At 37.8% G+C, this 27,716-nt stretch overlaps 1 protein-coding gene across 3 annotated transcripts in view; it reads left to right on the forward strand.

Annotated features, from left to right (window-relative positions):
* ANKIB1 (ankyrin repeat and IBR domain containing 1) overlaps positions 1–27,716 on the forward strand; it is a 96,303-nt gene that overhangs the window by 20,626 nt on the left and 47,961 nt on the right. For all 3 annotated transcript variants that reach the window (XM_035318711.1, XM_035318714.1, XM_035318713.1), the window contains exons 2-3: positions 9,148–9,413; positions 26,634–26,934. In XM_035318711.1, coding sequence (XP_035174602.1) covers positions 9,226–9,413; positions 26,634–26,934 — 489 coding nt within the window. In that variant the 5' untranslated portion in view covers positions 9,148–9,225. The remainder of the gene's footprint in view (positions 1–9,147; positions 9,414–26,633; positions 26,935–27,716) is intronic.

Below are 27,716 nucleotides of genomic sequence, written 5' to 3' on the forward strand. Positions count from 1 at the left end.
TGTTAAGGTCTTTCAATGTACAAGGATTTTTTCAGATTTTGCTGTGGATGATTCTGATCCCGAGCAGCCCTCTGTTGCCAGACTCTTTATTTTTGCTCTCTGTAGATATGCCTGGACGTTTTAGGTCAAAAAGTTTGGATTTCAATTGTATCAGTTTAATGCCACTGAAAACTGTGTTAACATTAAAGCTTTTGGCTGGCCAGTTTATAACAAAGGCTCTCCAGAGGGTTCTCTTTAGGTTACAGTGCAATTTCAAACCTGTTCACCTGAATCTTAACAAGGCTTTTAAATTGTGTTAAGCTGAGCAAGCATACTTGGAAAATACATCCTGAACTCCGTCAAGGTAGGGTCAAGGCACATTGCACCCCATTTAGGCTGGTTAATCAAGTTCCCTGTAGGTTTTTCTGTAGCCAATTTTGTGTTGCTGTCTTCGCTCCTGCTCCTTTTCCTGACACAATTGCCCAGAACTGGTTTTCTTTATCCTCAGTTTTCCTAAGCGGGTCGGTCTGGTAGGAACCCACGCATTTCTTTGGGCTTTTTGCTGCAGACAATGCCACCATGTCCGTTCCACCTGTCCATTCCTCTGTAAACCTTTACCTTGTCACTCTCAGCAGTCGTTTTACCCTGTACTTTTTGTCTGTTGGAGGTGACAGGCATTCATCTTTAACTGAACCGAGCTGGGTCATTGCTTACCTTACAGTTAAACAAAATGTATTTGAGTCCTTTTTGCAAATCCCAGCGATCACAGTGGCCACGATGTGTGTGAGCAAGGAGAAATGCAGCAAAGCATTACACTGAATGGGGTTCTCTTGCTGCTAACATGACAGAAGTGGCACTGCTAAAGGAAGCTGCCAGTCTCCGGTTCTTATTCTTCAGTTTATCACCGATGCTGGCTGTTGGGTGAGTCACCGGCTGCCCCTGCCTCTTTACACAGGAGGCTGGGTGATATTTGTTCACTTCGGCGTCTGGTGCTTGGGTCCAGTGCTTGATGCACAAGTGGTGTTACCTGCGCTGACCTGTGGCAGAGGAGTCACTTCTCCTCTCCTCAGACATTTATTCAGCTAACAGTATTTTATGAGCTGTGGCAGACGTGTTTTGAGATATTTTAGTAGGTTGAGCAGTCTGTAGTCAGTTTTTTGTACTAAAACAAAGTGTGCTTGAGATTACAATGCCATAGCTATCAAGCATGCCTGCATGCAGCTTGACTTAATCTAAAAAAAGACAAGCCTTTCTTGCTGTGCTTCGTCACCCTCCGACGCAGACAGAGGAGGTCTTAGAGGAGTAGTGTCAGTATTATTCGAGATACAGGTGGTTTATATTATTTGACGTTTGGTTAGTCTGTTTAATCTGAGGAGTGAAAAGCCAGCCTGAAAAGAGTTCTGATGTATTTTATGACTGGAGCCTGAAAAGGCCATAAAGGAGAACGTGTCTCTTCTATCAGTAACTAAGCTACGGCAAATTAAATCAGATTATTAAGGCCTTGACAGAATGTTGCACTGGGAATGACTCCAGAATTTTATCTGGACTTCAGAGAACTTTGCAGATTTTATTGTTGTTTTTAAAATAATTTTCTAAAGACGTAGTGCCCTGAAATGAATATGAAATAATCTGCAATTACACGTTAGACTGTTGTGTACTTCAGTGCACAGTTAGAGAATGATAAGTCTTTTGTTCCATTACACTGGATTGGTGCTCCCTTGGAAAAAAAAAAAAAAAAAAAAGAAAAAGGTTGTATAGAAACAGCTGCACCTTTTAAGCTATGCCACTAGATTGTTGTTTTTATTTATTTTTTATTATCTACAGGGATGCTGCCTTCATCTGACTATTACAGTATACATTTCATTTGGCTGTACAGTATCTTGCATGTGCTTCCATATGTGTACGTACCTACCCCACAGTGGATTTACCACATTTCATTTAGGTGATGAAGAATGGACAACACCATCAAAACTCACATAGCAATTACGTTAGCTACAAAATGTAGGTTTGTTTCCATAAACTGATAACTGCTTCTAGTCTGCTGTATCTGTCCCTATTGCGTCACTGTCAGTGTATCAATGCAGAGGAAACCAGAGCCCTGCTTAAAAGTCTGTTTTCTCTGCAAAGTGGAGTTGGAGGCAGGCAAAAGAAGTGTGTCAGAAAGGAAATCTTCCACCTGGATCCAAGTCTTTGTGTCTGGGTCAGTAAGCCGAAGTCTCAAATTACTGAGTTTAGCAATAGCTTTAAGCCTTCTAGTTGTGGGCACGTTAGCCAGCAGAAGAAGATTGTAACACCAGTTACTAGACTCTATCCTACAAACGTATAATGAGGAAATAATGCTTTCACAACCCTGCACTATGTTTTATTCAAGTAAATTCTCAACATTAATACCACTTTTCAACCTCAGTGTTTGAAACAAAAATAATGTTTATTGGTTATTTTTCAATAAGGCTAACCAATGCTATATTTGTATATAATTTTCTACATTGGTATTTTAGTTTCAGTTTTTGGTCTATACTTGGACATGTAAAACGTAACACTGAACTTGACAACGTCAAGCTCCATTCAGAAGGCTTAAAGTGGATGCTTTCATTATTTCATGGTGATGACTTCAGATCTTTTGGCACAAACCTTAGAATATTTCAATTTAAAAAATGACAACAACAAAACAAGCAAAAGCAATATATATATATATATATATATTTAAAAGAAAGTAATTTGTATCAGTTTAAAAAGAATCAAAAAACTACCCCTTTTCCATAACTTGATTCTCTGGCTTTGTTAGCACACTTGTTACTTAACTGTACAGAAATATTCCTCCAGAAGCAGATAATTCAAGTTTGATAAATCTTACATCTAGAAACTAGTAAAAATTAGCCTAAACCTAACGTTTTCTACTATATCTTAATTACAGACATACCTGCCAGCTATGCTAAAGTAAGTATCCATGTTTGCATGCTCTGTTTTTAATTCTGTCCTCTTGATAAAATGAACAATTTTTTGGCATTGTTGTTCTCTTTACTTCATGGACAGAGGAGAGGGCCAGGAATGAATAGAAATCAACAGGGCTTTTTCTTGTTTGAGAGGACTTAGTATTCTGAGAATTATGGAACATAACTTTTGACTTGCTTCATTTGTGTTAGTCCATCCCAGTAGTGAAGATTATAATTACTGACATCATGGCACAACACTCCTAAATGTACCGGGTTAGTAGGCTTTTTTCCTAAAACATGAAGCTGTGCGTGATTCCCGTCTGCAATTAATTATGGTTTGTAATGCAGGACAGACTCTGCAGTAAATGCTTTGTAAACTCACCTTATAAAAATGAACTGTTTAACTGTAGTATCCAAAGCAAATAAAATAGTTACCTTTTGAGCTAACTGTGCTTAGAACAGGAGATGCATTTAGAATGAAGCATCGTATTTCACATTTTCAACAAAAGCAAGGTTCTTTTGGAAAAAAGGTTGTTTTGATATCTTTTTTCTTTCTCCTTTATGTGTAGGCAATTCGTTACCAGTTGTCTTTGCAAGGGTGTAAAAACCACGTTATATACCAACATCAAAACTTCATTTTGATAGTATTAAAATTGTTAGAGGCTATGTAATGTCTGTCTTTTTTCAGCTTGACTTACTATTCATTCCACAATAATTTCCTGTAGCTTATATGAAAAAATACTTTTTTTGAGTAAGAAATACTATTTTTTCAACCAACAAATTGTATTCAAACTTTTTAGAATTAAAAAAGTGTTACATTGCAAAATAACAGATGCAAATGATGATTGGTGCTATTGATGATCTTTGCTCATCATATAGATAAAAGATTTTTTTTTTGTGCAAGAAATATAACGTTTTCTTTAGATTTACTGAGCAGTACTGTGTAGTACAGTATATCTCCCTTTCCTTTTCCTATCTCCCAAGATACGAAACGGATGCTGTACGATCACATGCTAGTGCTACATTCAGCGAGAAATTTTGCTTCAGTATTAAAGCAATTCAAATGTAAATTGAGGGAGGTATGTCATCTCATGAAAGACTCATGTGCTGAATACATGATTCCAAAATGAGTGTTAGAAATAGGAGGCTTCAAAAATAGTTGTCTGGTCCCTCTTGTATGATATTTTACCATTTGTTACAAATTTCTAGCAAGCACCGTGGCACTACTTCAAGGGAGGACTATTTCTAAAATCCTTTTAAGCCATTACAGTCGTTCTTCTTCAGACTCACATCTATGATGATACCCATGAAAAAATCAATAGCAATTGGGCAGCTGGTGCGACTGCTCTCAAAATCTCATTTGTACCTTGATCTACCCAAGTCTTTCGGTGTTCAATCTTTCTTCATCTTACACTCAGTCTTCAGGCTCCTGTGGGAGTATCCATCTCTTTGTTAAATATTTATGGAGCTGTGATATCAAAGTGCTGCTTTTAGCGGTGTTGTTAATAAGTCCATAGAAGTTCTACTGCTTATTGCCAAAGCAGAGAAGTGTGATGTTCCTGACGGAGTTTATGAGAATCTTTCCTTTGAGTTTAAGGTGGTTTGTGTAAACAGTATTTTGGCTTTATGGTTAACCTGGAACTTTTACTGGGGAATGGTAGAGTAGTAAAGACAGTCGCTAAGTCTGAATGAATGTGATTGTTGATGTTTGAAATTCTGAAATAGTAGGGGGATACTAAATGCTGTGTTTGCTAACTGTTTGTCCTGTATTCTTAGGTATAAAAGGTAGTAGTGATATTTGTTGTTGTAATAAATATTATGAGGTTACAGTAATGGCTATGATATAGCCCTTTTGTTATCAGAGAACTTGAAAATTTAGCAAATAGGTCTGCCTGCCAAACAAGCATCTTGTCTTTGGCCTGTAAAATTCTCTTCAAGTCCCATTTTATTCAGATGAAATATTTGAAGACTGCCATTTTCCTGTTGTCCTTTTAGTTATTCTGCAATGTTTTTATAACACATCACATTAAGAAAATAGCCTAAAAGTTTATGTAAACACCAAAGCAAGAACAGTGACACTGACAGCAGACTCCAGCAACAGGAGCCAGGGAGCTGCTGAGGCAGCGTCAGCCACCCCAGTATTCAGCCCGTGGGAGCCTCCAAGTCCCTGAGGCTGTGGCCTGGCTGGACCTGCCAGGCCCCCCTTCTCCTTCTCTTTCAGGAGGAAATGTATGTATCATATGTCTGTCACCTTCAGATGCATGAAACAGGGTTGAAAGAGCAAACCAAATCTCCTCTCTCTGATGAATCACTGCCTGGTTCCAGCACCGGCCTTGTTAGCTCACTGTCCTCCGAGAGCACCTAATGGATTGGAAGCCCTTAATGGAATGGAAAAAAACAAAACAAAACAAAAAAAAAGAAAAAAAAAAAAAAAAAAAACACACACACACAAAGAAGGCAGCCTGGGCCCCTCTCAGCCATTGTCAGATCCAGAAGTTTGTTGCAACAGCTCACATTTTGTCCTTTTTCTCCTTCAGCTGAAGTAGAGGCTTCTTTGGTCTCTGGTAGGCCTGTCAAACAACACAGCCGGCAGACCTCGGATGTTTTACAGCAGGGCAGTTGGCAGCCGTGGCAGCTTGAGGGAGGCAGCAACTGTCAGGTCTTGGTTTCTTCTGGACTTCCCAAGGTGCTGGGAGCCTGCTGTTAGGGCAATGTGCAGAGGCAGCTTCACCCATCTTTACGCATTTCTACTGGCATGGGCAATGGCTAATCTGGAAAAGAAAACTTCAGCGTGACCCACCAAGTTACTGAGGCATAAAAGGCTAAGAGTGAGAAAGATGAATCACCTTATGGATGCTGTATGAAGGTGAAAGGCATTAGCACAATTTATAGCATCCTGTATTTTAAATAGGGAATTGCTTCCTAGATTAGTTTTGACCCCGTCACTTTTCTCCTTGCCTTCTTCCAGAGATTGGTTTCTTGCTATCACATCAAATATAAGCTGTTTGCCTTCACCTGAAGTGCTTTCCTGAACTATCCCCATTCTATCATCTTTCATTTTCTTTGGATAATGCGATGATTATAGTTCAATTAGCCATTTGCTAAATTTTCAATACCTCTATGCTGATCCTAGGTTGTAGGAGAAGTTGTGCTTGCGTCTGTTCAAAGCCACATCATTGCTCTGCTTTATAATCCTTCTTAAAATTCTCCCTTTGACTCTGAGAATCTAAAGATTTGCAGAGTGTTATGTAGAGCTGTATTTACTGTTTTTTTCATTCACCTTGCTGTATCACGTCTGTATCATATATAGCCCTTTATTGTGCACAGAGGCTGTATGTAGGGTTTTTTTTAGGGAAGCAGATGTCACTGTTTTGCAGTACATGCTGTATGTTCCTAAAACTCCCAGATGTTATGGTAATGTACATAATATTTTGGGCATTGCGCTTACATCTATTCTTATTCATTCCTGAGCACTGTGCTACCATCTAATATATCCACACTCCATCAAAAAATAAATAGGTCATTCAGCATGCAGTGGAACTAATGAAATTTACAGTTTCTGCACTGCACTAACTTGAGCTCTTAATTTCTCTAGAGCCACCCTCCACAGACCCTCGGTTCTCCCATGCATTCACAGACCTCTGCCTAAATATGTAGAATTCTGCTTCAACTTCTCAGCAAAATCTCCCTGCCCCATCTTCTTTTTCAGGTTCCCCAAGGGCATCATCTATCTCCTTATACTCTTAGCACCCCCTCTCATCCATCGCCAGGTTTGTTTAATGTGTGGGGCAGGAGGCAGCGTGTGCTGCAGCTGACACAAGCTCGCCATGTGCTAATTGCCAGAAATAAGTGTGCAGCAATTGATGCTCTTACCTTCTAATTTCAGATGATGGGAGAAGTTTTTGTGCTTTTTTCTGCTCGTTGAGGGCACTAGTGGGATCTGCATTATTGATTTTAATGAAGATTTGAGTAATGTGATATATTTCAGGCATTTGTTCTTGTCTAATTTTGTTTATGGCCTCAAGAACTATTGGTGGTGGTGGATAGGGGATTAATGGATAATATAATAGCATAAACTTTTCTTATTAACAAACTTGACTGCTTGACTGAAAGTCATTCTCTCAAGTTATTTTTGAGATCCCAGCTGCTGAAGGTATTAGACGTTATTTATTTTGTTTTATGTAGACAGAAATATGATCTGCTGGTTTATTGAAAAGGGTAAAGATGTTTTCATGGTTTTGTACACTATTTCATTAAAGCCTACAACTATTGAATATTTACACTAATGCAGCTATTTGTATGTCTAGAAGCACATTAATCTGAAGCGCTGAAGGCTGTGATGTGGTAATGTGAACATGCAGAAGCCTTCAGAAAGACACAAAATGCTGCAGAATCCAGTGCGATTGAAGAATCAGGGCTTTGGTTTTTGTTTATAATAGGGTGTGTGTCTGCTTTCAGGGTACCTCCTTCTCTGCGTTAATCAGCTGCATGCTTCTCATAATAACAGTTGCTTGTCTCTGATGGCAGGGGAGGACGAGGGCGCCGCGCTCAGTGTGCTGAGTTAGCTCAGTTAGCAGATCTCTCGGCCCACAGTGGCATCAAGCAGTAGGACACAACTCCAAACTAAGGATTCCTTCACCACAGTTTTGAAGGAAAAGGGGATGAAAGTAGAGGCTGCCAAGGGCACTATGCTCCTAGAATGGCCCAGCCAGAGGCATGTGCACTGGTGACGTCAGGATGAAAAGGTTTCCCTCCTTCACCAAATGACATGTCAGAGGAACTGCAGAGAGGGGACAGCACAAGGTTCCAGCCAGCAACATCCCGTGCAGAATGGGGCCTGAGCAAAGCTGTAGGAAGACTTGGATGCAAAGTAAAGGTGTCCAAGCTTGATCAGTCCCGTTTGTTCTTACTCTTGCGATTAATATGACTTGTAAGTTCATAATAGCCAAAGCAGCTCATGAAAGCACTGCTCTGTGGGAACAAAAGCGCATGGCAGCTCTTCCCTAGAGTTTCCCCAAATCCTTTTCACATGGATTATATATACATTCTGATTCTCTTAGATTTTCTGCAACAGTAGACCCCTTGCATTCTTCTATTTGTTCTGTCTACGAGGTGGTCTGAGCACCAGTAACTGTGCTGGTTAGCAAATAGAGAAGTTTGAGATGGTCCCAACCAGCAGAACATAAGGTACTGGGCACACAGACCCTCCTGCCCCAGCTGATTGTAGGTACCAAACACAATCAATTTCAGTTTCCTAACCTGCTGTGCCTGGCATATTTGGATCTCAGAGAGCGTGTTGTGGGGGGAAGGATCTGGCATGGAGCAGTGTGCATGGGGTGACTCGTGCACAGAAGAGACCTCCTGGAAGGTTCACTGTGCTACCAGCTGCAGCCTGGTGCTGAATCCCCCTCTGACACAAAACACAGTGTGCTCTTTCAGACTGCACAACCTGATAAGCCTCTGCTGTCCCATCTCATGAGCTGAGCTGAGCTGGGATGCTCTGTCTGCCCAGGCTTCCTGTAACTCCATCTGCTGGTCCCCTACCTCAGATAAAGGTGAGAGGCTGGGGAGCAGGGCAGCTGGCAGCTTTGAAGTTCTTGTAAGGTGCAATTAGATAGTGCCAGTATAATGCCTGGCATTGTACGGATCCATCCACTGTTGGTCTGTGTCATTTTTCAAACAGGATTAACTTTTTTTTAAGAATCTGCTTAGCAGTACTGTTAAGATGGAGCCATAATGATTTTATGATAATAAATCCTGTGCTTCTGTGTGTTGCTTACACCCACCGATACGTGTATAGGTACTTCAAGCACATTTTTACTTGATGTTCTGTAAGTAACAGTTAACTCAGGTCTGATTTTGTGCATACTTTTGAAGAATTTTACCTCCTTGTTTAAGGATTTGACTTTGTTTCTGCTATGATTTGGAATCTCTTCTAATCTCTAATTCAGTTCTCTTTCATGGAAATTCATCGTTGTCTGCTAATACAGATGGATATTGACCACCTTTTGATTTTCTGTATGTTTTAAGAGTTTATGTAGTTAAAATATTTAATAGGGGAATAATCCATGAAGAACTGGAAATTTGTGTGTGTCTATAAGGACTTCATCAGTTAATGAGAACTTACAGGCCCTAAGTAATCTTCACATGCATGCTTACAGTGCTGTAGTTTCAGGTGAATTCATCTAGCAAAGAGTGCTTTACAGAATAACTGAAATACCGTTTGTCCTTTTAGGCTGTGAAGCATGTTACAGAACCTCGCAAGTGGATGAAGGGGAAAGGAAAAAGTGCCATTGATAGCTAGAATAGCAACATGGGAAATACAACTACCAAATTCCGCAAAGCTCTTATAAATGGAGATGAAAATCTGGCCTGCCAAATATATGAGAGCAATCCTCAACTAAAAGAAACTCTTGACCCAAATACTTCTTATGGAGAAACTTACCAGCACAATACTCCACTACATTATGCTGCTAGGCATGGAATGAACCGTATCCTGGGGTGAGTATAATTCAGCGTTTTATTTGTGTATTAATAACTGGTCTAAGAAATGCAAGAGTTATAGCTGAGTTATAAATATCTTACGTGTGCGTATATTATATATGTACATATGTATGTGTGTTGCAGACAGAATTTGTAACACTTTCAAACAGTAATAGAAAACATGCAAGTTAGTCTATAATTCCAGGCTGCTATAACAGGTGTTAATTTTATTTTTGGTGTATTTGTTCCTTCTTCATTAATCTTGGACAGTTTTAGTTTGCTTCCCGAAGACCACAGTTGTTGGTTGTTTGTTGTTTTGTTTTGTTTTTTTTTAATAATGACTATTCCACCGCTCTTGATGTGTTTTCCTGTTTTAAAATGACCTGTTTGAATCATACCTAATTGATACTGTACTGATTGCATAGACTTCCAGATGTGATACTATGTTTATTCTAGTGTTAAAGAATAAACAGGCACCTTTTATTCTTCCATTTTGGATAATAGCAGCAAACATGAATATTGTGATAATGACTAAATTTATTATTGCTGCAGCTGACATGCACAGCGATCCGTAATGTTAGCTGCTTCCATTCTTCTGTATTTTTGTCAGCGCTCTAAGATCAATTAAAGATTAACATCAAAGAGTTAGATGTCTTATCCATGTCCAGAGATCACAGGTACAAGCTGTTCCGATCTAGTGTTTCGTGAATCTAATTCCAAGTAGACATTGCTAAACCTCTTTAGTAGGTAATGAGTTAGAGAGAATTTCATAAATAGTCTCTTATTTATATTAAGAAATAGAATATAAGTATATACTGAACTGTACTACTGTCAATATTCTTTTTATTTCAGTGTTTATATCTACTGATAGATATATTCAAGTGTATTCATGTATTCAAGTTTGTGTTGTCCCTCATATGCTGAGAGACTTCACTAGCCACTAACCAGGCCTGCCACTATATTTTTTTCCTCAGTGTTTTAGATTCATCTAACAACTTGTTATACTTTATAACTTGTCATCTGCCTTGATTTTTTTGCTATGTTTTTCTCTTCTCCCCCATTTAACTGATGTTTTCATTTCACCACTGAATCATTTTATTTATTTCCTAACATGCCAAAATGTTCCTTTTCCCCCCAGTTTTTTAAATAAACCTTATTTAAAATAGCATACAGTTTTTATTTACATTTTATGTGATTTTATTTTCTCGGCAATTTACAGGTTGTTTCCCTCAGTTTAAGAAAATACAGCCTCTTTGAAAGGAAACATGAAATTGTTTGCATAAATGGAAAGAAATGGAGTCATAATTACTGTCTGCTGAGCAGTCCATTAGTTAATTCATATTTCGCCATTATGATGAGATCTAGAATAACTGCTTTGCATTAAAAATCAGTAATTTAGAAATGACATTTACTACTAGCTACATGGGACTTTTAGAATCTAAGTCTCACAGGACAACACAGTTCTATTTTGTGCTTGTTACAAACAAATAATCAAAAGAATCATTCCTTTTTCTAGTTTGTGACCATGATTTGCAAAACGTTTTTTGCTAGTAAATGGTGAAAGTGTCTGTATTTGCTAGAATCTGCTAATGAAAACCTGGACTTTTGGAATTGTCACTTTTGCTGAGTAATTTGTTGATTTTTTTTTTTTTTTTTACCACTTTTCATCTGTCTTTGTAATGGCTTTGTTCTTGAGTATGCGTCACTAATGGGTTTTGAACAACTTTGCCTTTTTATCTGAAAGAAATAGTAAGGTGAATAGTAAGGTGAATAAATATCATACTTAGACTGTACCAGTTTGCAAAGTTGATAGTAGAAAGGGCAAGTGATTCCCAGTTAAGCCTCCTCCCTTTGATACAGAAAGTCCTGGATATGGTAGAGACTAAGTACATTGAATATTGAAATGAATGCTTCAATTTACAGATGAGGTACAGTATCTAAAAATAATTAAACTTTAATCTGTATGTATTTTGAGAGAAATTTACAATTATGGGATGCCCATAATACTGTAATGTTGTATATATATTTCTTTATGGAATGTTTTAAATATTTGAGAACCTGTAGAGACAGTGACTTGTAATTCGAACTCTAGACAATATTTTGTATACCATAACGTTCAGTTTTTCCTCATAGGCTGATACTTGCATTATCGTAGGTAGATAGGAACTAACATGTTCATATTAATTTCTCAAAATGGAGTAGCACGATGCAGTTGTCAGTATACCTTTTGGAATAACACAATATATATTCAGAGGTTCTGGGATGTTCCGAAATAACCTGACAGGGCTTTTGCCCAGTACTAAAACTAGGGGACAATATACTAAAACAAAGGGACAAAATCCATGATGCATGGCTAGTGGTGACTGTCCAAAGACTCAGTGAAAGCACAGGTGCTGCATTTGCAATGAAAGGGAGCTGAAGACATCCTGGTATGTATAATCGTCTCGGAGGTGAAGAAAACAAACTGGAAAAGAGGTTAAAGGGCTATGAAGCAAAACTCCTGATCTGATCAAACTGTACATAATCCATCACGAACTCTCCAGGCAGAAAGTTACAAAGACAAAAAATTCTCAACGGTTTTGAACCACATAGTTATTTTACACCAGGTCAGCAATCTGAGTCATCTGGCTGCTGTGCTTTTCATCCAGCTTTTACAGTCCAGAAACTGTATTTAGTGTATAATCAAAGTGTAGCCTCACACTTATTGATATATATTTGAAAATTTGCCATTAATTTAGTTTCTCTTCACAAGATTCAGCAAGAATGTATTAAAATACTTAGACTGTATCTATTATAATTTCTCATGAGTATCATAGAAAGCTTTGATATTTTAGAAATGTTGAAATAAAAGATGGAAAATAGTTAGGCATTCAGTTAATATGTAACTTTTGTTCAGTCTGCAGCCCAATATAATATTTACCTCACAGATCACTTTGTTTTACCAAGCTTTTAATGTTTAAAAACTAAAACCTGCTGCTCATGGCTAATTAGCACGAATGAGAACATTCAAAGTACTGCTTGAAGTTGCCAGAAGCTGTGTAGTTCAACAGTTACCGGTGGCCGAGAGCTGTCTCGCTTTCTCTGCCCAGTCAGGATGTGTAAACTGGTGGCTGGTCCGTGTATTTGGCCATGCTCTGTGCCTGAACACTGCTGTCTGTCCTGACTTTAGATGTATATTTTTCCCACTTCTGGACCTTTCAACCTGCTCACCTAGAGAGCGGAACAGAACGAGGGCCAACAGTTGCCACTTGTCATGTGCATGCTCAAGTGTTTCCATTTGGACCACCACGTACCATATTGCACGCGTAAGGTTGTGTGTATGCCTGCTGGAGGTATATACTCAGCCTTTCCACTGGCTGGACCTAGGGACATGGAGCCACAGAACCTTGCCTCTCTGCCAGAAAATCTCTCCAGAAAATAAGAAGGTTGCTTTCCATTTTGGAAGCAAAGAACTAAAAGTTTCAAGTTTACTTTCTTGGACTATATTATAAATATCATGGAAACAATTCGAGTGTCATTTACTAGGTGATTTTCTGTTACAGTCTATGGACATCTGCTGTTGGTACTTGAATTCAGCATTGACTTTCAGAGAAGTTTGCCTTGGCTGTTAATAGATCTGGATCAGAAATGTCGTCTGTGTTACAAAATTGTATTGATCTCACTATTCAGATTGTGTTCTTTGCAAGCTAATAAACAGGTAGTCTTCAGTGATGATAGGTAAGACTTGGGGAAGTAAAATAAAAGGTTACATAACCATCAGAAACGTCAAGAGGTAATAAAAAAGCGTAATACTCAGATTGATTTTGAGAGCTTTGTACGACATACAAATTGATCCTATTCTACATTAACATTTATCACAATCCCCTATGAATGAAAGTCTTGACAGAAGATTCCTGTTCAAGAGGATAGTTTAAATTTCATTTAGTAAATGGGTATAAAAATATTACAGAGCAAGAGCACACAGGGGATTTATTTTCTTTAGAAAATTCAGTCTTCAGATGATCAAGTACCTCAGATGCCCTCAGGCTTTTTTCCCCTAATCCCAAGGTACATTTGGAATCACCTGACTGCTCAGCTTCAAAGAACTGCTATGTATTTGGAAAGGTATCCACCAGGGTCTGGCTGGTGGTGAACCACTCCCGAAATAAGACATCAGAATAGGCTTTTCCAGCGGGTGGCTGAGATGGAGTGCCTGGAAATCATGGGGAAACTACTCATGGTTGTAAGGAAAACGCTTCTTAGATAGCCTGTAATTTTGCAAGGTATGTTGTGGTGTGACTTTCAGTGTTGTTATTTTACTCGGAAGCTTTTTGAATCTATGACAGACTTTTTCCAACTTATGCTTCATACTGCTATGTCTGAGCACTTTGTGAGTATCCAAGCCCAAAGTGGCTTGTTTGTAGCAGTTACTGCTGGTCCTGGGCTGAAGATGGAGGGGAGAGAAGAGGTGGCAGAAACGTGAGGCTGTGGGGGAACAGAAAGGGCTTCTGAAGCTGATTTTTTTCTAGAACAGCAAAAGTGAAGACAGCAAAAGTGAAGATTTCCTGTTACGAAAGAGTGTGGAAATTGGGGTGAATCCTGAAACTGAAAGAAGTCACTTTTTTAACATTCTTGATGCCTGCCTAACAGTGATAGTGGTAAAGGAACTCTTATGTTTAATGCATAACTAAACAAGCCAGAGAGAAATGTTGGTAGATGTGTCCAGGACCTGGCTATAGGAAGCATTTCTTGTTTCATTGCTAGGATTTGGGAAGTATTTTTCACTGCAGTAGAATTAGAGCAGATCAAATAGCAGTGGATTCTCAGCCTCATTTCCTGGTATGTTAAATAAATATGCAGCTTTGGGTATTTCAGGTCAATGCATGGTACAGCCTTGTCTTAACTAATCTAGCTTTTATAGCTACTTAAGAGATTTCAGTAAGGACTGTTCTAGGCAATTATAATGTCATCAGAGAAAGTCAGCTGAGACCACCAATATGCTGCATAGGATATACTTGACAGAAAATCTGTTGACATCAGAGGGAGCATTGCATTGTTTACAGCACGTTTGGGACTCCCCATGCCAGTTTTTGTTGGTTGTTATTCCTTTTGCAGTCATGTTGAAAACCAGTTTTGGATATGTCGGAGGGAGGTCTGTGCAGCCTGTGTTTCAGAACACGACTTCTCTCAAGTGGAGAGGTGCTGTGGCCTAACCCTGCAGGCAGCTCAGCACCACATGGCTGATTGCTTGCTCTCCCCAGGTGGGATGGGGGAGAGCATGGGGAAGGTAAAAGTGCAAGAACTCATGGGCTGAGATACAATTCACGAGGTAAAGCAGAAGCTGCGTGTGCAAGCAAAGCAAGGAATCCATTCACTCCTTCTCACGGGCAGGCAGGTGTCAGCTGCTCCCAGGAAGGCAGGGCCTGTCATGTGCAATTGCTGGTTTCTTGGGAAGAAAAACGCCATCACTCTGAACGTCCCCCCCTTCCTCCTCTTCCCAGCTGTTATTGCTGAGCCTGAGGCCCTGTGGGGTGGGTGGGACACCCCTTTGGGCAGCCTGGGCCAGCTGTCCTGGCTGTGTCCCCTCCCAGCTCTTGGTGCACCCCCAGCCCGGCGCTGGCCGGGCAGCGCCGTGGAGTAGGAGAGGCCTTGGCTCTGGGTGAGCACTGCCAACAACTGCACATCTGTGTATTACCAGCATCGTTCTCATCCTACATCCAAAACGCAAAAATCCATATGCAACGCAACAGCAGGCAGATTTTATATTAATAGTAGGCCTACAAGTAAAGCTCAAATGTCAGTCAGCTGCTATGTTTTTAGCTCTTAAAAATCACCTTTCCTGGCTGATTTCTTATTATTTCAACCTTAGTATGATGAATATCTGTGGTGCCTGCTACAGGTGCTACTATCGAGTGTGTTTAGTTGTTGTATCTCCTTGCTGCTAGGTTTTTCTGCACCCTTTATAATACCAGAAACCTTAGGTTGCAGGGCTGTTTCCTGCACATGTTTAAAGATGGTTCCAATGTTGTTATTAAAATTGCCATCTATTCCCTCCATTGTCCTTTTCCTTTCCTTGAAAATCAGATACTGCAAAAATAAGATCTCTATGTTTGTGAATGGTAAGAGGAGATCTTTCAGAGCATACTGCATTGATGTATTTTTTATTCTATGTTGTCTGTTCTCCTTAGCAGAACCCTGTGACTATTTGACCACAGGCAAAGTAAAATTATATTTGAATTGTAAAGGAATGCAGCATAGCTTTGGTCCGTATCAGACAGGAGGACTGAATCTTTATTTCAACTGACTTTGTTACCAGGTAGAGTTTGTGACTGTTGTGTTGATTGGTACCTGCTGAATCATTCATTGTGTCAAATGGCTTAACCTCACCCTGGAGCTGGAGGCATACGTGGCTTCCTCAGCAGAGAGATCTACTTGACTCAGTAGGTACACGAATAGTGACCAGGAGGCTTGCAGTTTCTGATAAACTGAAATCTGTCAGAAATAATTAGCTCTTACAGCTAAACTCAATATCACAGAATCGTCTAGGTTGGAAGAGACCTCCAAGATCACCGCTAACATATTCAGTGACATTATATATATAAATTGTAGATGAAACAATTTTTAAAAGTTATATATTTTTATATATTTTTCAATTTAAATAAAATTATTTTATTGAGACATTTAAGAAGAATAAAAAGTGTCTTCTGTTGGTATCATTAAAGATCAAGCAATGTACAGACTGAAAGGTTTTTTCTGGAGGGAGGAAGGGAGAGAGGAAGATGAGACAATATCTTACATTCATAGTCTTTAAGAAAGAAAAAGAATAGAACTGCTAGAAGGCCCATTAGTAATTGTGTAAGGTCATCGTTTTTGCCACATAAATAATGTCAACACTAGATGTCATACACTGCAAGGTGATTTACAAGCTGATATGAAGATAACAGTCTGTGTGCAGAAATACGAAGTTGTGTATTTACATGGTGAAGATGAACCCAATCCTCAGTGGTTTCATGCTTATTATTTCATCTGGCATTTGTTTGAAACCAATCTAAAAAGAATCTCACAATTACCTGGGAAGAGCATTCTGTGTGGATAGTCTTTTTGGAAAAATGGGTTCAAAGGAGGCGTTTGGAAAGAAGGCTGAGAGGATCACACCTAATTTCAGAAATTGATTCTAACTCTAAAGAAACTTACAGTATTAAGGGCCAGAGAAAGAGACGAAGATCATACAGATTTTGCATCACAGAAGACATTTAGTCACAAAAGTTGCTGGTAAGCAGCCAGTTCCAGTGGAAGCCACTTCTAATTTGGCAGGCAGCTCTTTTTCTTTTGAAATCTCACTTAGATTATTGAAATAAAAGCCAGAAGTGGCATGGGATCATGGAAGCAGCATTCCTAATGGTCCAACAACAGGAAAAGCTCAAAGCACTCCGAAACAAAATCCAGTCATTCTTCAATTAAGGGTAATTTAAGGATGTTGTTGACACCTTTTTGCATCAGGAATGGTTTAATACTGTTTTGGTGCTCCTGTTCCTTCTGACAGGCTTTAGAACCATGTATAAAGCATGATTATATATATATATTTTTTGGCCCACAGCATAACAACTATAAGGATTAACTAGGTTTTGTGTTTCTTGCTTTTAGTGTAGAGTATCTTTGGATCTGTGCTCTACATTTCCATTGTGTCCCTTGGACACTCCTGCACGTTGTCCCTCTATGTCTTCTGTGTTCTACCAAGCCAAAGTTTGCTATTTACAGAAGGTCATACTCAGTCCTAATAACTGACACAAAACCACTGAAGCAAACTTTTCAAGATATTTGCATCTTTTTAGTAAAGAAAATAGCAAGTTATTTGTTGATGCATATCTGTCAAAGACCTTTCTTAGAGGTCTTTAGGTGATGGGTTGCTATGTCAACGTGAGTCAATCCAAAGCTGGACTCAAGTCCAGGTGCTGACCTACCTTTAATCACTTTAATAATCAGGTGGAAACAAGCTGTCTGGGGAGGTGAAATTGCAGCAATACTGTGAAAAAGATTGTGAGGCTTTTTTAAGCCAGTTTAAGAAAGATTGAACACAGTGCTTGAGTTCTAGGCAGTATTTTTGCATTGAACATTATATTAAGCCCATAAGTGAAACTTGCCTTAGAGGAGCAAATGTTGGCAAAGATACCCATTTGAACCTTAGATTGCTCTAAGATATGATTCATATGCACCATAGCCTGGACTTGATCCTCAAATTAACACTTATCTATGAAAATCTGCAGAAAATGTTTGAGTACTCAGGAAGTGGATTTAATTCATTTAGCCAGATGTACTGTACTTGATAAGTCATAGGAACGGGAAAAAATGGAAGCCATTTCTATTTAGGAAAAATACAGAAGCAGGGGCCAGAGTGGAGTCCTTGACATAAGAGATCTTAAAATGTTTGTGAAGACTTCAAATTTCAGAATGAAGAATTAGCTCTTCACAGACCTCCATCAGCAGGGGAGTACAGTGTCCTTGACGGCCTCTCCACTGCTTCCTATGTTTTGTCATTAGCCCAGATTGCTCCTGGTTTAACCTTGCTCCTTTTTTAGCAGGATATTGCTAATGTTTACAGGAATTCTGGCAATGGTCATAACAGTTCTTAGGCAAGGGGCCAGTTGAATTTACGTCTCATAAAAAGTCGGGGTAGTAGTCCCACCGTATTTTGTTTTTGGTTTTGTTTGATAAATAGGCAGAGTTTAATGATCTGTCAGCAGATTCTTCATCTTAGAATAGAAATAGGCACTGTCTCCTACCCATTTTTTAATTTATTTTTTTTTTACTGCATACAGATTCTTGGGCTGTAGGAGAAGCTTAAGAGTTGATGAAACAGAGAAGTACCTGCAAGTAATAAAGAATTTTCTACCACCACATAATGAATAATTTAAAAACAAACAAACAAAAAACAACACAATAATTATTGTACTAGTTGAGGCTGCCTAGGCAAATAATATTTTTCACAACACTATTTAAATAAACCCATACTTCTACACAGCTGTCAGATATGACTAAAAAAAAATATATAGTGTTTCCTAGAACACTACAGTTGTTTGTTATAGTACATTTTAGGGGGGAAGTACTTCAAGTTAATGAAATAACAATGATTATTCAAGGTTTTAATGCATCAGTATTGACCTATTGTGTTGGAAGCTGAATGATTCAATAACTATGATTTAATTTGTTACATGAGATTCTTAAATTACAGAGTAAAAGGGCTTGGCTTTTCAGTACATGGCTTGGGCATACTTCTCTTAATGCTCAAAAAGCTGTTAGCTGTAGGTTTGTGCTTTCACTGGAGTTTGCAGTGTAACTTTTTTAATAGTAAGGTGGACTTAAATGGACTAATTAACTCAAGGACTAGAGGTTATGTTGTGAAAAGGAATCCTATGCAGATTAGTTTTCCTTGTTGCTGTACCTTTTCTAGTACCTTGCATAAAGGTTCCATAAAGTTTCCTTGTATTGCATAAAGTAGTGCAATTTGCTGCATGGTTTATATGGTTTTTATATGCATATTTGTATATATGTGTGTAAACATACATATATAGCTATTAATAGGTATAAATATGTAACATTGTGTAGAGAAACAGACTATAAATGTAGCTGTTTTCATCACCCTTTTAGTAAAACCTGAAGAAATTGTCGTGTTGATGTTTCCCAGAATGAGGGAATGTGTCAGTTGTTTATTATTCAAGTTCACAGCCCGACGATCTTGAGTCTCTTGCTGCTTTTCTGCAAATACTGATAGTAGTAGGTGTAAATGTTACAGCCATTTCTTTTTGCCGCTTTTTTCAACACTTTTTTCATGCTTTCGTCACCTCAGGTTTGGATTCTGCAAAGAGCTACAGCTTGAAGCAAAATCTGGAAGCTATAACTAGAGTAAAGTCTGACTGCCTTGTGGTTAAGTGGTATTTCCCATAAGCAATACATTTTTTCACTCTACCAGTACATTTCCAGGCAAAATGTATTTATTTTTTTTTACCTCTGAAGTTACGAGCCAAATCACAAGGGTGTACAGCATTGCTCTTTGAAAGTCTTACACACCAAATACCATCGGTAAAAATGGGACCCTGCCAAATAATGAATTTGTTGATACAAAATGTATTAATTCACCCATTTGGGAATGTTAGTCATCTCTGAATTGTAAGCCCTGTATTCAGCTGGGCTCTTCAGCTTTGGTTTGAATCCCCCTTAGACTGAAGAGTTGTCCCTTTGATTTTTGGATGAAATTAAGATGAGGAAAAGGGGGATGATGGGGCCTACTGAAGCCTGTTTACATATCCAGTGTGAGGTACTGGCTGCCTTTGCTAGCTCTGGTCTTTGTCACACTCATTCATGAGACACAGAAAGTAAGCAACAAACAAGGAGAACAAGTAATCAAAACTATTTTTCCCTACACCAGTGTTGTTTACAAAAAAAAAAAAAAACACAAATTTGTTCTAGAATATTTATTGCATATTTTAAGTGAGTATTTGAGAGCTGCCTGCAGTGAATGATTGTTACTGAAGATTTTAACATATTTAGAGATGATTGGATATTTTTACCAGATAGCTTTGACAGAAGGGCAGATGTTGATCTTGGGCAAGGGAATGGCTTTCTAAGGAGGTTTTATAGATTTCTCTCTTGAAAAAAAATGGTAATATTTCTTGCTGCAGGGTTTGAAAGTCTGCCTTGATTAAAGACTTATTTGAATCAGAATGTTCTTTGTGCTATGAAGTGATAGTAAAACAATGCAATGACAGTTTAAAAGATTTAAATCCATCCTAGGTCTTTTTATCGCTTGTTTAATGCAGAAAGGTACCTTTCAATTTATTTAAGAACAGATAATCTGCAAGCAGGCGGGAGGACTTAAGAAACTTCTCATTTTAGGGTGATGGTTGTACTTGTTGATCTTAAGGTCTTTTTTAACCTAAATGATTCTATGATTCTATTTAATAACTTCTTAAAACAAGAGTTTTATTGGGCTTCTCCCTGAAGCTTAATTTTACGGTGGAAGAAATTTATAGCAATAGTAACTCACTACTAAAGCTGCCTTTTAAATTAATTCTTTAGTCAGAAGTTTTAGTTTTAAAAAGGGGCACTGGTTTGACAGCCTTTAAGTTCTGTTTTTATGCAGAAATTCAGCCTAAGACAATTTTCAGAGAATACATATGAGGTGAAACATCTACCTCAAGTTATGAGAACTTGAATCCATGCAGCATTTGAGTCTCTACAAAGGTTACCCACATAAGTCTTAGTAAAGGAAAACTGATGGCTTGCAGCTTATAGTCATTCTAATACGGATGAAATCCCCATAGCTTGGGATTATTAAACAGAACTTTGGTAGAGTTGTTGAGAGAAATATTGTAAGTTTTAAGTGTGTTTTGTAAGAAAAAGAGTGTTATTGACAGCTTTTGCAGGTCACCACAGAAACATTGTGCTATTCTGAAATCAATGCATTGTAACCTGATTCAGGAGTGAATCACATGCTTTAAAATATCACAGCATGGAATGTAAGCGATGATAAAGTGCTAAATAAAAACAGAAAACAGAAATGTACATTGTAGTGTTATCAACTCTAAACAGTAACGATTAGATAGCTAAAGATTCTTGAGAAATTTCATCTGGCTTGGGAGGTGACAATGAAGGCCTTCTGGTAATTAAAACAGCTGAAGGCCTGGCTCAGTGCAATACAGAAATCACAGACAGTTCTTCACTGAATTTTAAAGTGACATTTTACTTTGAATTAAAGAAGTAGCAGAGTCAGCATGTTGGATATAAAGCACCTTGAAGTGGGAGGAAAAGATGTGGTTGACGAATACCCAGAAGACGCTCCTGACATCTGAAGTATGTGGGTCTAATTGCAGCCGTCTAGCATGTTAGGCAGAGTTCAAACTTTGAAATAATATAAAGTTTCACTTGATGGGAAAGGCAAAGTCCACCCCCCATGCAGTACTGAATTGTTTCTGTTGGCTTTGTGCTGCTGGCGGGCTGTGAGGCCTTTGTACCAGGTAAAGACTTCAGCCTGGACGCTGCCTCGGGTGCTTGTCCTCAGGAAATCCTGCTGAGGGCTTCTGCAGAGCAGCTGCTATTTGGGTGTCCTCGTACCCTCCCGCAGCCCACCGTAGTGGTTGCTGAGGGGATCTGGCCCCATCTTTATAACGCTTTCTTACCTGCTCATTCCTGTAGGTCTAATCGTCATTCCTCATACTTCTAATTCAAAGGTGTCTGCTATCTTTACAAACTCTGTATTACACAGGGTCTTAGAAATTGTTAGATCTGGACTCCAGGTAAAAATATCTAGGTCAAGTGACTTGAACGTGAAAGAGTTACCTAATTTTTAAAACCAGTGAAAAAGAAGGCGGACAGGAAGTCGTTTACCATCTTTAGCTGCTGTCTGTTTCTTCCTAGGGCAGTGATCTTTTTATATATATATATATATGTATATATATATATATATATAAGGAAAATGCAAAGATGCAGGGATTTGGGGATGGACCATTAGGAGATCTATGATTAGTAACTTCCATGAGATGGGTGGAAGGGAACAGTAATGTTAAAAGAAAAACAACTTTATTTAATCTTGATTTGACAATGCCTCAGTCAGGATTTAAGGAGTATGAATTGAAAAATGAACAACTTTATACTTCTTTCTTCATACAGCAGTTTAAAAATACATTGAAGGCTAAGTTTAGGTGATCTTTACTTGAAGTAAAAATAAAATTAATTGTAAAAGGAAGTTAACAGAAGAAAATATACTGGTGTATTGTAAAACAGGTTTTATTGCAAAAGAAGTAGAAAATTTCAGTTTAGTTAGTTTCCAAAGTTACATCTCAGAGAGACCAAGATGACTTAGATTTAGCCTTGTGTTTTCCGTATGCATGTTTTACAATGGGTACCTGCACATCCTCATATCTAAGTTATCTACTGTTCTCATACCTAATTGCCTTCCATAGAATTCATCTCATTCATCACTGAGTTCTTTTTTCCAATACGCTTCATTCCTTTCTTTACCTGCTTCCATCTTCCTGTTCTCTCTCTCCTTCTGTCATTCCATTCTTTCCACTTCTTATTTTACACTACATAAAGCTTATTCAGACAAGGAGATGTTACACTTTATTTTGGATGCCACTTGATACCAGTTAGTCTTGTCATTTCATGTAATTTGTTGTGAGGCTTTTTGCCTGTATTGCTAAATCCCTTTCATCTGAAAACAAGCAGACAAAATATTCTCTCACTAACATCTTTAATATTAAAATTCACCATATTCATAATTCATAACAAATGCATCTACCATGTCTGCTATAATGTAACGAGAGAGATTTCTCTAAGGATCATTTTTGCTGCCAAAGTAAGCCTTTTTAAAATGATGAATTAGTTATTTCAGCACAAACTCCTAGAGAAAAGGTACAAGTAGTTTTAACATTGATGTGGCTTATTGAAGACAGCTGTAAACTGTAAGATGGAGAACAGCTGAATGAGTCTAGGTACAGAAAAGGAAATGTTATCTTTAAGAAGTGTTAATACTGAAATTTACAATGCCAGCGTATGTATCCTGACCTGAAAATGAAAAACATCAATATATGTTTTGCTGGTTATTCTGAGACCAGTCTCTCTTGATATTTTTTATTGAAAAACAACAAGGGAACCATTCTGTATCAAAACTTCATAATGTCATGTTTTATGGAAATTTAGTTCTGAGACATTACTTTACAGTGTTATGATTTCTCGCAAAGTGTCCCTTCAGAATAATGTCTTAATACACTAAAAATAGGTGAAAATGGATTTTGAAGCACCCAAAGCAAATTTCAGTGTGTTCTAGAGGGATTTGAAAAACCTTTCATTTTAGTTATTTTGAAATTTTTAAGTGTTCTGTAAAACCTCATCTCTAAATCTACTTTTTATTTCAAAGTATTGTGAGCTAATTGGAACCATTTCAGTGGTTGGCTCAAAAATTAGATTATGGTTTTGAACACAGCATATATTTTAGGTGATTAGGTTGAGGAGACTAACCCAATTTCTTTAATACTGATGTCTAATGTTTTTGAACTCTGGGAATTTTTCGTAACTTGCATTGCTAATTTAAATAAAATACATTTCAATGATACAGACTCAAAAACAGTAAGTGAATTAGATGCACAAAAGCTGTTATTAGTCTGTAGTGCTTGGTCTCATGGGCACTCTGTGTTTTTCCTCCACAGTGTGACCAGGTACGCATCCTTTAACATACAGCCATATAGCTAAAAAGCACATGATAAAACAGGCAAGTTAAGGGGTGAACATGTACGTCCGCATCTTCAAGAAAATGGAATGTGGTGGATGGCATACAAAGTCCAGTGATGACTGGGGTGATAGCACAGCTTTTACTTCTCAAGGACTTCCAGAAGAGCATGGCCTTGTTTTATCACAAAGATAAAACCACAATGCATCATCACACATGCAAATCTGTGATACAAAACCACAAATTTATAACTCTTTCTTCAGACTTACTTGAAGTTTGATGAGATTGAAGCTGTTCTTATAATAAACAAATGCAATGGTTTTGTGTGTGTGTTTCTTGTTTGGATGTTTATTTTATTCTGCAGTTACAGTAATTGGAATGGAGGGAAAATCAAACAAGAAGGGGAAAAATCATTCAAGATTAGCCACATCTGGGCCAGTCCCCATTGGTTTATCTTGTAGGCTATCTTCACAGAGTGCTCTACATAGAGATGTAGCCCATTTCTGACACTGATTTGCTGAACAGAGTTTAGGCTTAGTAATCAGAAAATGTAAGTTGAAAAGGAGAAATTAAAGAAAGAAGGATTTTCAGAGACGTCCTAATGTTGAAGACTTCCTAGGATTTCTGCCAAGTGGTGTGTGGCAGTGCTGTGGTGAGGAATTGTAAGCTTGTAGAAGAGATGGCTTTGTATTTCTGAAGTTCTTTTCATCTGAATACTTTGTTAACGCTTCTTTAAAAGAAAAGTATTTTAGTAGCAAAGTTCTTTTTGAACTCAAAATGTTCAGAGATTTTCAAAGAGAAGAAAGGAGAGAAAATCAGCAGACCACACTATTTCACTGTTGTTGGAGAACTTCATACTGAACAGACAGTAGTAAAACTTAACTGTTGTGTGGGACATGTGAACGTTGTAATCTTATTTTATTAGTTGTAAATGACTTCACATACAAATCTTTCAGTTACATCCAATCTAATTGTTGCTGTATTGCTTTTATGCATTTTTCTATATAGACCCACAGTTATAATTAATTAATATCTACAGGCTGTGGACCAAAAGATTTTTGCTCTAATACGTGATTCGATTTTCCATTTTAGTCTCTACTTGAAATAGTTTATTTGTGGATTCAGAAGTTTAAATGGACTAATAATTGCAATAATTGTTTTAAGATCAGTGTAGAGATTGCTTTTAAGTTATTATAGGAAGTAAGGAATTATTTTTTAGGCTTTGGTGGTTAGCAGTGATGTCAGTCATTATAAACTGGCTGGGAGAAAGAAGCTATGAAAATGTTAAACTGCCTCTGTTTTCTTTTGTTAATTTGATTATCGAGTTCTTCTGAGCTCTGCTGCTCACCAAGATCTATAGTCTGATTTTGTATTTAGGCTGTGCCTTCCTTTGGTTGGCTGAGTGCCTGTCTTGAACAGAAAGTGATCGGAACTGTTTTCAATTAGTCTGAGGGGTGAGGGCAGGAAAGGTGGAAACTGGTCCCCTGTATTGACTTAAGGATTCCAGAATAACTTTTTTTTTTTTTTAATTCTTGAAAAATGCTAGGAGGCAGGGCAAAGCCTGAAGAGGGGATGAATAGGGAGTTCTGCTGGCTTTATGTGTGAAGAGCCTTGTGGGAGCTGCACTTGTTTCTGCAGTGACTTCTTGAATGTACATGCCATGCTTCTGATCTAGCGCGAGCTTACCTCTTTTGTGAACCACCTTTCCTATCTTCCTATCTCCTTTCCTATTTCCTATCTAAAGTGTACCTCTTTAATCGTAGCTTTCTTCCCAGCCCCAGTCTTACCTAGTACCTTGCTTTCTTTTTGTACCTCCTACAGGATTCCCATTGCCACTTATAAAGAGACAGTCTTTCTTCCCTGACATTTCCCAACATACACCCTCCTTTAAGGAAAATGTTACTATCTTAATATATTATTATATTAACATTTATTATATTATTAGCATATACCTCAAAAGGCTAAAGCAAGTTTGGATTCATGGGCCTTGTACAGCATGTCTTAGTTCTTCCATTTCAGAACTGGATTGTATCTTCTATAATTCGTTGCTGGCAAGATGCAGCAGAAAGCTGCGTGGCTGCCGGAGCTGTTAGGAATTAGATTTGCAATTCCAGGAATCAGTCTGTTCTTTCCCTTTCATTCCTCAGCTGACCCTTTTTGCTGCTATAGTTAATTGTCCACTTTGAACTGCCTCTAAAGCATTCCAAGAAAAGACTTAAATTCTTGCCAGCCTCTGTCATCCGCGTAGGTGGGCATATTTGCATTATATTGCGCTTTCATATATTCTAGAATGAGAAGGCAAATAGTGTCTGTGCTCAATGCAGGCAGTGCTGACTGAAAAAGTATTTCATATTTTCAAGAAATAGTAAATATTGCCTTTATATCTGACTAAAGATATTGGGAAGAAGAATGAATTTTTAAAAAGGTACTCTAGCATTCTCAATTAGTTTACTACCAACTGCACTGCTATTAAGGACACAGAGTAGAAAAATAAATGATCTGTTTCATCAGTCTTGTGACTTAATAACATTTATTGCAATACAACACAGAGTTTTAGAATAAAATTGGCCGACTACAATTTTTCACAAATGGACAAAGTAATCAAATGTGCTTTTGATATTTAGGTAATTCATCCTAATCTTGGCTAGTGACTCCTAAGAGAATTGAAGGAGAGCAGAGAGTACTCACGCCTGTAAATGTGAAACACTTCCCGAACTTTTCTTAAAGGCTGTTCTAAACAGAGCTTTCCCAAAAATGAAAAAAAAACCAACAACTTACAGTCTTTGAGAGGAATTAAATGGGTGAATAAAGCAACTTGTGAACACCACATAAAGTAATGAATGACCTTTTTTTGGTACTTCTACATGTTAACAGTAGACATATTCAGTAGTAATTATCTATTAATGTTAATCTCTCACACAGATAATCAAAATATTGTCAAGAATTAAAAAGAGCTGTCATAGTAGACACTTCCCACTTGACGAAAATGTGTGGAATTGTGTGCTAATTACTTCTCTTCTGTTTCCCCCTTCTTGCAGAACTTTCCTTTTTGTGAGAGATGGCAACCCAAATAAACGGAATGTGCACAATGAGACATCTATGCACTTACTGTGTATGGGACCTCAGATCATGATCTCGGAAGGAGCTCTTCATCCTCGCCTGACCAGACCCTCAGAAGATGACTGCAGGAGAGCAGATTGTCTGCAAATGATCTTGAAATGGAAGGGAGCAAAGCTGGATGAAGGACAATATGAACGAGCAGCTATTGATGCTGTTGATAACAAAAAAAATACACCTTTGCACTATGCTGCTGCCTCAGGGATGAAAACCTGCGTCGAGGTAAAAATTGATATATAATCATGAGTCTGTATAACTGCTATTAGTAAATTACTTGCAGAGTGTTTCACAAATTATTTCAAGAAAAAAAGAACTGATAAGGTATACTGAATTAACTTTTTAATTCTATTTTTCTTTAATTGAAAAAATGACAAAGACAAGCAGCCCAGGACATACACTGTGTAGAAAACAATGGAAAAAATGAATTACATACACGTTAAGTTTATGACATAAACTCTTCAGCACAATATAGACTCACATAGGCTTATAAAAGTTGGAAATAATTACAAGGCTGTAACATTGGAGAAAAAGCTTTAAAGTTAAACAGAGGCATACCTGTATGTGTAAAGAGAAGTAAAATAACTTCCTGAAAGAAAATTAGAGTTCTAATGCTGTCCATTATTTCTAGAACAGGTTTGATGTCTTTAATTTACAGTGCCCAGCTTTTTATAGGATGCCATACATCTGTGCTAATATACTTCAATATAATTACCTTTTTACAAATTAAAAAATACTTTAATGTTTGTGAAAGTAGTGGGTAGCAGTGAGTAATTGGGAATCATAACAACTTTGAATGTGTCCCATCAAATTTATTTTAAACTATACCAAATAATGAGAGCTAGTGTTTAATTATGCTGGTAATTTAACTTAAAGAACACAAGAACAGACATCTAGCATTTTCAAAAACAGCTAACATTTTCATAAGACTGTTTATTATAGCATCAAGGTTTGTATTTGGAATGGTAATTATTAGTTTAGAGCTCAGCATTTGTATGTAAAATGTA

Source organism: Oxyura jamaicensis, chromosome 2, assembly GCF_011077185.1.
Source record: "Oxyura jamaicensis isolate SHBP4307 breed ruddy duck chromosome 2, BPBGC_Ojam_1.0, whole genome shotgun sequence".
Classification (NCBI taxonomy): Eukaryota; Metazoa; Chordata; class Aves; order Anseriformes; family Anatidae; genus Oxyura; species Oxyura jamaicensis.